The sequence below is a fragment of the Lepeophtheirus salmonis genome, chromosome 8 (genome assembly GCF_016086655.4).
Source record: "Lepeophtheirus salmonis chromosome 8, UVic_Lsal_1.4, whole genome shotgun sequence".
Classification (NCBI taxonomy): domain Eukaryota; kingdom Metazoa; phylum Arthropoda; class Copepoda; order Siphonostomatoida; family Caligidae; genus Lepeophtheirus; species Lepeophtheirus salmonis.
In genome coordinates this window covers 8,203,687-8,215,722 of record NC_052138.2, presented here as the reverse complement: position 1 = coordinate 8,215,722, position 12,036 = coordinate 8,203,687, and the positions used below count along the sequence as shown (strand labels likewise).

Genomic DNA, 12,036 nt, shown 5'->3' with positions numbered 1-12,036 from the left:
GTTGTATGCTGAAGGTGATACAAAAACTGTCTCTTTAAAAGCACGAACAAAGCATGATAAATCTTTCTCATGGTAGTAAAGAAAAATTACATGAAGGAATTAATGAAATACAAACTGGAGATATTGTAAGATCTCAGGAAGGAAATAAAAAAAATAGAAGATCAACCCTTTCATACGGAATCTGAGTCAACATATGCACAGGTGTTGGGAAGATCCAAAAGAGATCGAAGATCTCCAGATTATTTAAGTTATTAGGAGGGGGTCAATGTGATTGATGAATATTTTAATTGTTCCGTTTGTTATTTATAATATACATATATAATAGTACCCCCAATAAAAGTAAACATCGGGGGATCATGTGCTGGATATGAAATAGAGATTGTATATATTTTTATTAATTATGATTGTTTGTAGTTATTATTATTAAATCATTATAGATATAGTTGAATAAAGTCTAAATTCGGTTACAACAGTGTTATTATTCATTTTAAATTTGATTAAAATATGGGCCATTTTTTCCAGGGCAATCTTCCACGTGGAATTTTTACTTGGGCAGTTTTCTGCGCAAGATGAAATATGTATTAAGGTTGTTTGCACATATCTTGCAAAAAAATATTATTTTTTTCATTATAATACAATAAAATATGAACATATTATATTGTTAATTGATTATTTAATTAATTCTATTATATAAAAGAATAATTACAAAAGAGACGTTGACATTGACGTCACGATGGATCGATTTTACCATTTGTAAGAACCGACAAATGGGACTGGACTGGATAGAAACGGACTGGATCTTGTACATAAATAAGAACCGACATAACACTAGTAATGATTATTTATGTTCTTGCTATATACAGTGGACTTTAGCTCCTTTGTTTTTTTTATTAAGAGGCGGGAATATATATATGTGTAGTGATGTGAATCATGTGTATTTTTTTAGCTGCCTCGTTTTTTTGGCATTGGTAATCTGAAGAATGAATTTTATTTCCCTAAGCTGTTGTCACTATTGTTCCATTCCTGAGTGGTGAACAACATACTTTCCTAAATAAATTCAGTTATATTCAAAACCTGATAAAACATACCATTTGTGCACATAAAGCCTGAGGATTTGTTGCGGGAGTATAATTGTGTGTCCTTGTTGGACTCAGAGTATAATTGGGGATATACATCGGATTAATTATTGGCAATGTCTTGTTTACTTCCTTCTCCCCTCCTCCCTTGTCACAGCTAATTGTAGCTGATATCCAAAACATTTCTCGAATGGTCAGAGTTAACATATTGATTTTCGGTTTCTTTATTTTTTAACATACCCAAAATACAACCAATTTTTATCACTATATATGTATAACCCATATATTCAAAGGGTGTTAAATCGAGCTACAACTAATTGAATTACACCGATGCACAACACTGAAAATCTGTATAATAATATAAAAAAATAGCTGTAAAAAGTACTTTATTAAAATAACTGTATATTTCTAATAAATTAAAACATTTCGATATTTTGTCGCCATCTTTCATTCCTAACTAATTAAATTAAATAATTCGTAATTAAAATTCAATTAGTTTGCTTTTTAAATAACCAGTCATTGAAGAAAATTCTTCACATCAAAAGAAAAGAAAAAATACCTATGTTGTATATTTTTATACAATATAGAGCTTTTGCCGTGAAACATAAGAGTCTGTTTATATTCTTTTTTGAAAAGCACGGAAACGAGAAATTTTTTGCGCCCCAAATTTCCTTCTTTTATATTTATATAAATAATATCTCCTTTAGTCAGTTGTTTAGCCTTTAGCTATATGCATGCGCTTGCAATAGAGAGGGGAAGAAAATATATATCTATAAAAAATACTGTCAGAACAGCAACAGATAAAAAAATCTATTGAGAAATTGTGAAAAGTGTAATTAAACCTGAGAAAATGTGAAAAAAAAAAATATATATTGCTATTTACATATGAGATATTTGGATAAAGACGGTGAAAAATAATATTATTTATTATAATTTGTGAGTGTGTGTGAGTTTTAGGTAAAAAATATACATTTTGCATGACATGATGTTGACCTTTACATTTGTCTTCGTATGGATCTCTTCCAATGGTTGTAGTGAAGGTAAGATAATGTTTGTATTTTTCGAATATATTATGTACATAGGCAGTTAATTTTGAAAAAAAAAAAAGAAGTTGCCAGTCAAAGGGTTTTTATCTACAGGAATTTTGATTTTTGTAGAGAAAAAAATACAGTTTAGAGATTGTTCCATGTCCTCCTTTTAATTTTTGGTTATTCCTAAATTGTTTGTTGTCGTGTTGACATCCACATTTGAAGGAAAAAATCTAGTGCCCAGTAATATTGCCTGCAACTATTTTTCCTCTGTACATTTTGCCTTTACCAATTTCGTCTTCGGACATTTAGTCTTAAAGCTATTTTTTGTCAAGGATATTTTGCCTTAATATTTAAATAAATGAAGTTTTTATGCCGTTATTGTTTATTTTTGGTTAAATTTTTTTAAATCAAAATATACAATATTTACTAATATAAAATCCACTAAATGTCTATTTTCTGCTGGATTAATGACATAATTATGCTCTAGCCTCATTTTATGCTGGTAATCAATGAGTTTTTTCTACATAGTATGAATAATCCATCATGTCTAATGATAATCATTAATGGAGATATGATTAGCAACTTTTCTACTCGAATAGTGGGCGTGTTTATTAATTTTAGTTTTTCTTATTAAACTAATTTTACTACCTATTTTGTCTCTGGATCGAATTAAATAAATAGTAAAGTTTTATAAGTGTATATATTGACATTATTCCAAAAGAATAAAAAACCGAAACATTTAATTCGTCTTATAATGATACAATTGTCATATTTTGATTTCAAATTCCAAAGGAACATCAATTTAAGTCATAAATAACCTGAAAATCACATTTACTTATATATTAAGGCGAAATACCAATGAACCAAAATGGCTTAAAGGCAAACTCTTCTAAGGAAAAATGCTTTAAACAAAATGTCCTGCAGCAAAATAGTTTCAGGCTAAATTATCTAGCGCCAGAATTCAAACTTATTTTTGTGTATTTAAAAAAAAAAAAATATAATAAAACAATTATACATATATATCTAAATATAACTAGAATATTTTCCTTACACTAATTATATTTTAAATCTAGAAGGTGCTGCCCCCTATAGGGACTGTTTAATGAACAAAAGTGACCACTAGGACGTCACCTATTAATTCATAACCTAACAAAATATCCAATTGTTAGCACTAAGAGGAAATTGTTTTGTTTGGATCGATAAGGAATGAAAAATGTTGAGTAATAATTAGAGAACAATATATGGTTTTTGCAGTTGTAAAATTTCATTTATGCTATTTACACTATATCCAAATAAAAATGTGTAATAAGATATTTTAATACCTATTTATTTAATATTATCTTACCTATTAATCATCAAGTTAGACGCTAAAGAAATATATTTTTGATAAACAGTTGAGGTATAAGTCCTTTTATTATCAATCCTCACATCTTCACATCCTAATACACAATAGTAGAGACTGTTTGATATAACAAAATAGCTACTCCCCTCTATCCAACCAAAATCTGACGGGATCTTAAATTGTAAACACTAAAAGGAAGTAGTAAAATTCAAATTACTCCGTGGCATAATTTTCTTATGATATAAACTTTCCTTTGAGTCTGGATTTTCACATTTTATAATGTTTTCAGTCATAATGATCGTTTCAAATCCTATGGAGTTTTGCTGCAATACTAGTGCCTTGATTCAGCTGACATAACTTAATAGACATAAAACAGTCTCTTTATCATTTGTACACTTTCTCCTACCAAAATCATAACACAGCCAGCTGATATTATCAAGGGCCATAATTCAGTAACTTATAAAGATAGTCTCATCCTATAAGAGATATTTCATCTCTCTCCCCCTTCTTTTCGCGCTCCTGGCAATTTGCCTAGAATGATTGATGAGAAATACATTTCGCGCAGGATTTATGATCCTCTGGTCAAGAAAAATACCCACATATTATGTGTCTACATATTTTGTAAAAATATAGCCTTAATAAATATCTGTTTTATAACTATATAATAAAAAGTAACCCACATGTTCGAAGAAAATAATTTTAATTTTCTTCCATTTTTTCTCTGTGAATGTTGTTGGTCAAATTGCTTCAGGAAATTCGATGCCAATTTTATATGAGTTATTTACTTACATTAAAACTTTGTTTCCTGATGAAAGAAAAAAGTATTTCTTATTTAGATACATTCACGCGCACATACCCAAATTAGTATACAGGGTTGTCCAATACAATTGAAACCAAGCTTTTACCTCATCCAGATCATGAACAAATACATTGTGAAGATTTTTGGGGTTTTATTTAGTAACATAATAGTTTTCAATATGACCCCAATATTTCCCATCCGTGGACTGCTCAGTAGGGTTTGATGATCTCCACAGGGGGAGCTTTGGAGCTATGCACTTGATGAAGAAATGGAATATCTTCTCCCAGTTGTGTGAAGTGTTGCAGGGGTGCCGTTCTAACTCTCCCTAAACATATAAGTTGAAGGGTTTCGGGTCAGGTTGATGGATATTGATGAAAATCGTGGTTTTTTGTTCACCTTGCTCGTTTTTTATTAAATTTTTAAACTGAAGAGTGAAATTTCTTTTCCTAAGCTGTTGTCATTATTGTTTAGAGTTAACTTCCTTTTTTGCTTCACTCAATTATATTCAAAACCAGATTGAACATTTGTGTGAGTTCATAAAAGACGGAGAGTAACCTTAAGGATTGGTTGGAGAGTTGTGTTTGTAAGTCCTTGTTGGACTCCAAGGACAATTAAGAATCGACATCGGAGTAAGTCTTGCGCATGTCCTTGTTTAATTCTATGTCTCCTCCTCTATCTGTTGCTTATAGCTGATTTAATAAAACATCATGACAGCTAAGCTGCTCTCCTCCAAAATATTCTTCAAATTGTCAGGGTTACCATTTTGAAATTCGGTTTCTTTTTTTTTAACATCCTCAAAATAAACATGGTTTTATAAATAGTTATTATAATGAATTTTTATCTGACCGGTTTTTTTTTGGAATTGGTAATCTGAAGAATAAGTTTGCTTTTTCTAAGCTGTTGCCATTATTATTTAACTCTTGAGTGGTGAACTTCCTTTCCTACTATATTCAATTACACTCAAAACCTGATTGAACATTCGTGTGTGTTCATTAAAGACGGAGAGCAACTTTGAGGATTTGTTGCGGATTTATAATTGCGGGATCATCATCCGAGTAATTTTTGTCCATGCCCTTGTTTATTTCCTTCTCTCCTCGTCGCAGCTGCTGGTGGCTGACATAATGAAACATCATAACAGTTAAGCTGCTTTCCTTGAAAACAATCTTCAAACTGTAAGGGTTACAAATTAATATGTTGATTTTCGGGTTTTTATATATAAATGGATTTCTTCATTCCTTCCTTCAAGGTTGGAGTCGCTTTCTTCACCTGAGACCTGTGCTGGACTTTTTTAGTGATGTACCCGGAGGTCTGCATCTTCTTAACAACCCTCTAAACTCTATTTCAGGAGTGGCCAGTGGATTTGGTGAGGGCTTTTGTTTCATGGCCTGTATTGACTAATCACGCGATCTTATTTATTCTAAGTTGTTCCAACCCTAAAACTGACTCAAAATGTAAAGCATATAGATATTTGTTTTACTAGTAACCTAAACTCTTGGTTGAGTAGAAAAAATTCGGTCGTTAAGCACTCGTACCGAATCTGGATGAGGTCAAAGTTTATTTCATTTGTATTGCACGACCCTGTATGTAGGTACATTAAAGTAAAAAAAAACTTTTATTCCCTTTTGACAAATTTTCTACTATTTATTATATTAATTATGTTTTTGCCTCTTACAAAAATAAATCAAATCGAAAAAGAAAAAAGGTTTTTGTCGTACTCAAAAGTTTCTATTGATGAATCTCATCCTATTTTTTTCTTCTCCTTTTTCCCAATAAAATACTTAAACATGATGCATGACACGTAATCAAAAAGGATTAAAAAACAAAAAAGGCAAAAACTTTTGATTCTTACAATCACAAAAAAATAATAAATAAGGCAAAAAAAAAAAAAAAGTCATGTTTCAATGAGAAAACAAAAAAATAAGAATTTTTTCTTTCTTATATGTATGTACATTTACTTTTACTTCATCTTCAATAAAAGTTTTAATTAAGGGGTAGTTAGATATTTTCAGAGATGAAAATAATAGGATAATGCAAGAGGGAGCGTTTTTTTTTGTGGTTGCTACCTGAATAGTTGTTTTTTTATTTATCAAGGCAGTTATTATTATTCTTAGGGATGGATATCGTTTGTACGTTTTAGCTGACCGCTTGATATTGGTAATTGGAAGAATGAATTTGCTTTTCCTCAGCTGTTGCCATTATTATTTAAATCCAGAGTAGGGAACTTCCTTTTCTATTTACAAACAAAGCCTAATTGAACGATCCTGTGTGTTCATAAAGGACGGGAAGTAACTAGAGGATTTGTCCCAGAATTATATTACTAAGTCTTTGTAGGACTTGGAGTGATTCTTGCCTATCTCCTTGCTTACCTTTTACTCCCCTTCCCCCCTTGTCACAGCTATTTGTAGCTGATCTAATGAAACGTCATGCCAGAGCTAAGCTGTTCTCCTTCAAACCATTTTTCAAATTGTTAGGGGTACCATGTTGATTTTCGGTTTATTTTTTTAACAAACAAAAAAAAGCACGATTTTCATTACTCATGATTCTTTTATTCTCAAATGGAGACCAATAAGTATTAAGTGATAACTAGTGTGTGTGTACTCATGAAAGACGCAGAGTAACACTAGATTTATTAGCGTATGTCCTTGTTGTATTCGGCGTAGAATTGAGGATCGAAAATCGAAATTGCTGTAATTCTTGCATATATCATTATTAGACGTTTTTTTCTTTCTAGAAGAGTAATGCTTATATTATATCCTCAATTTTGAAATTATGCTACCTGAATTGTTTAATTATTAAAGTGGTAGCTTAGTTTCATTATTTATGGTTTCGTAATATTAATACAGCCCATGGTTTAACTAAGCCGGTGGTTTTGGGTGTTAAATAAATTCTAGTAATACCAATTTATGAGAATGATATATGTGTCATATTACAAAAGAAAAGAAAAGAAAAGGTGAGTACATATATTTAGAGCTGTAAATACACAGGACTATTTAGCGTGCTGGTTTTTTTATTGTAAGCAACCTGAACAATGTTTTTTCCCCCAAGCTGGTATTATTATTCTTTTATTCTTGAGAAGAGAACACCTAATTGTTGAGTAACTACGTACGGGTGTACTCACATTTAGTTGAAATGACTTACAGATAGTATCATGCAAATATAAATACCAAATGTTAGAATTCAGTCGAATTTCAACTTTGAGAATTTTCAACTACAATTTGAAATGTGGGTTATCGGACTTTTTAATAGATCAACTCTTGGTTTAAAAAGGATGGAACATATTTTTTATTTAAATATAATTTTGAGTGGTACTATAAATTTGACTCATCAATGATTGAATGTTTTGATTTTTGATTATTCGAGATCAATGCGAGGAGCTTTTGGATGAAAGAAAAAATCATAGGCGCCACTTCGTATCAAGCAAGGACATAGGCTGGAGTTACTCCGTTTTCGATCCTCAATTCTATTCTGAGTCTAAAAACACTTATCACTCATCAGTGTTATTCCCGGTAATTTCTGAGCACACTCACTCGTGATTACTCTTTATACTTATATGTTCTTTCCTCAAGAATGAAAAAAACAAAAACAAAAAAAAACAATTCAGATTGTACTCTAAAAAATTTCTATGGACAATTATTCATATTTTGTAAATACTATTTTTTTATAATTTACTACACAAGTTATATTTATAAATATATACTTGAGTAAAAGGTTTATCAAGAACAATCTTATCCTTTTCAGAATATAATTATTGAACTTTTCTTTATCTACCTTAAAAAAATAGATTCACTGTTAATAGTTTCTTGTAATGAAAAGTTTTTTTGAATCAACAATTTAACAATGATTGAATGTATGCATGCTAATAATTAGTCTGACTTGAACATTAAACATTATAATGAAACAATCAAAATAACTTTCTATGTTTATAATATAATACACAAGTTTCTCATCATAAATCAACTTTATGATTGCAATATTGATATGCAACAAAAGATAAAAATCGTGAAAAATGCGCAGTTACTAATTATATATGTATTTGTTAATATATCCTTGTCGATCGGTCCGCCATTTCTGCCTGACTAATTAATAGCTTCTTTAGGTAATTCGTCATTTATAACTATTTATTTGCTAATCTTTATTGATCACTAGACTTACGATTTTCGAACAATTTTTTTGGCTAAAATGAGCACCAAAAGGAGCACCGAAGACATCAAAATTGAGTAATTTGAATTTCAAGAAAAATTCAGTTTTAGTAGTATAGTTTTAGTTATTAATATTGTTTTAAATTTACCCTAACTTTTCGATAGATATGACTATATTATACCGAAAAATCAAGATTTTAGAAGGATTTTCTTCTGTAAGACCGTGTATTCCTTCAGCATTGGTAGTATTATACAGTACTAGGAAAACTGCCCTGAGAAAATTGTCTTGTCTTTTTTCTATCTCTTTTCGGAGGAAAGGATGCAAGGCACAATAAAGATAACAAAAGCTATGAAAGTATTCATAAAAAATACTTTATTTCTATTGCCATTTTGAACTTTGAATATATTATATTAATCAACATATATTTAGAGGTAAGATGGTTCTTGGACCCGGATCCAAAGTACTCGTGTACGGTATAAGTAAAATCGTATTACACGACAAGATCCTAGACCCGAAATGGCTTTGGATATTAAAATTTGTAAAGATCTTAAAGAAGATCTGAGGGATTTTCCGGATTATTAAAAACTTGTAGTATTGCTTAATCCTTAATCCAAGATATAAAAACAAAATATTAGGTATCTAAATCAAACGTTGTATCTATATTTATCTTGATATGTGCTTAGAGTAACCTCTCCATAAACAATTGCTCGTGTGATTATACCACACCAGGGACGTCATCAGGGAGTGGGCTGGAGGGGTTGTAGACCCCCCCAAAAGGAACTTTTGTTTTTTACTAGAATTTGTTTTTGTCATTGGGCAAATTATACTATGCTTATTTTAGAAAAAAATTTTTAATGTTTCCTTAGTGTCTGGATTTTTGAAATTTTTTTTCAAAAAATTTAAAAAAAAACAGCCCCCTGCCAAAAATTTATAAATGCATATAATAAATATATATATATATATTATCCTGCGGACGTCTCTCAATACAGCGTTACATAGTTCACAAACACAAAAATGTCAATTTTCGATCTTCATTCACAGTTCTTAACATTTATTGGTTAGACAAGAATGAGCTCTTATTAAGCTCTGAAAAATTATTGAAAAATAATTTCATAATTGGAAGAATTCAATAACAATAATTTTAATGATTCTCTTCCAATTGTAATAACATTGGATTATATATTGTGACTGTTTACTGTACTCAGTAAACATGTAATCTTAATAATTATTCTATTGTATGTGTGTCCAAACTTTGGTTAAAATGCTTATAAAATTGGAGACAAGTCTCCATCTGAAATTCCTGATACCCGAAATTTACTTGAATATATTTTTTTACGATATGAAACTACTCGAATCCGAAAAAAAATGTGGATCTGTCCTAATTTTTGAATGTATTGAAGTGACATTCTCTTATCAAATGGAATTGATTAATAAATAACAATTCATCAACATTTTTACAGACATTATTACCTTCAATTTGGTTACAATAAAAAAATCATTATTTATGATTTTTCATATTCCTTCCCCCCTCCTCTTTCTCTTATTATCTTTCATATTCTTCATCTCTTTTTATATTTATGTATGTATATATGACTCACTGTATAAGGAGCAAAAATATAATATTTATATTAATGTTCCAAATGATTTTTTCTGCCCTTGGTTATCTTTTTTCCTTTTAGTGTTTTTAATTGAGTGCTTCTCTTTTTCTTCTCCTTATTCAATGAAAATTCAAAACTACATACATACACTCATAATAACATCACACTCACCAATCAAAATCCTTGTTTAATTGTTGATAGTGAGGGTTTATCTGATATATGAATGTATGCTTGAAAAAAAGAAAAAAGGCAAACAAATAACAATGTAGCCTCATAAATGAAATCTCGCAGGTGTTGTGCACGTAGTATTGAGCGTTTATAATAGGGTGCAACCTCTATTTAACAGCCATTTCCGGAATTCCTGGACATCGACTTGGATTTTGTGTTGCAGAAGGCTCTGTTATTGTGTCACTCGACTGAATCCGACACAAAAAAGTCCATGGGGTCCGGTGAGCTTGAAGGCGGTGCGCCCCGGAGCAGAGTATAAATCACCTATAGACACTTCCAGTGCCTTCCTGAGTCTCCAGATATAGGACCTGTCAAGGCTTAAGAAGTTTGCAATTTCAAAATTGTCTCGTATGGCATGGATCATACAAGGACACTTCCTTTTCCACTATTCTGTAATAAATACTTCGTTGATCAATACAATTTTTTAATAGGCCCCAAATATTTTTGACTAGACTCTAAAAAAAGAAACAATGTCCTACCTGCGTCTATGGAGCTGTTACAGGCGTTCAAAGTTCGTTGATAAACAACAGCCGTGCATTAAATATAGCTTTCCTAATGTATATCATATACCTATACAGTATAAATCAAATTTGTTTGCTCGCTGCCGCCTAATAACCCTTGACAATGCCAAGTACTACCGCTGGTAGTCGTTATAATTTATTGTATTATCCTTTGTAAATTGTACAAGTTACAATTTCCAATTCTTATTTCGCTTTATTTATTTATACATCATCCGTCATTTCACTTGCCCATTGTATTAATTGATGCTATTATTTCATTTTGATACATTAAAATGAGGCATTTACCAAGTATTCATGACTAATACACCAGTGGCTATTTAACATAATATGTTCTATGAATGAGTCATTTTCATCAAAATAGCTTTCAATGAAAATGAACTTCCAAAACATATTTAAATATTGCGTTATCCTCATCGATAGTTAAAATTCTTGATCTCATTTTTTGGTTGGAACTTGTTACAAGTTACAACATGTACAGATCATATTTGATTATATAAAATGGACAGGTTCTTATTTAATTTAAAAAAAAAACTTTATCAAATGGTTTTATATATAAAAAATACTCTTTACGAAATACAATTTGATTCAAAAGGAAACAGTCATATTTGAATTAAATAAAATTATTAGGGATTAAAAATCTCTATGAAATAGCAAATTTTGTATAATTAATTTTGTTTCTGGTCAATTAGGGACAAAAATAATAATTAGAGAAATGATCCTTGCAAATGTAATATTTAATTTATGCTTTTTACACTATGCAAATAATTATGTGTAATAAAATATTTTAATACTTATTTAAGTTACATGTTAAAAATATATTTTTCATAGACAGTAAAGATATAATTCCTTATATTTGTCAATTCCATACACAATACTATTCGAATACACAAATACAAGGTACGACAATATAACCTCCTTTTTCTAAAAGGCAATGAAACAAGTTTTATAAATTCAGAAAAGTTTTACTTTAAATTCATAATGATTGTACACATACAATTAAAGTTTTGTTTTACGCAGTTTGGAAAATCATATCAGGTAGGTGACGTCCCCATTGTCCATACACTGAATAAACCAAACTTTGATAATTTATTACGGAAGGGTTATTTCATTTCTCTTTAAATAACTTTTTACTAAGAAGTTTCAGAGTGATAACTATTACATAGAAAAAGATGTAAAATGTAAATTGAAAGATGCCCTTTAAAATTGTAGATCATTAATTCATTAAATAATTAGCAACTTTACAAAGGGCAAAATTTTTTTGGCCTTTCAGAAATTCATTCGGTTCCAGATACTTGGACAAG

General features: G+C 30.1%; 1 protein-coding gene across 2 annotated transcripts in view; it reads left to right on the top strand.

Annotated features, from left to right (window-relative positions):
* The first annotated feature begins 1,781 nt into the window (after positions 1-1,781).
* LOC121123364 (lachesin) overlaps positions 1,782-12,036 on the top strand; it is a 66,341-nt gene continuing 56,086 nt past the window's right edge. For both annotated transcript variants that reach the window (XM_040718483.2, XM_040718482.2), the window contains exon 1: positions 1,782-2,116. In XM_040718483.2, the coding sequence (XP_040574417.1) occupies positions 2,059-2,116 (58 nt within the window). In that variant the 5' untranslated portion in view covers positions 1,782-2,058. The remainder of the gene's footprint in view (positions 2,117-12,036) is intronic.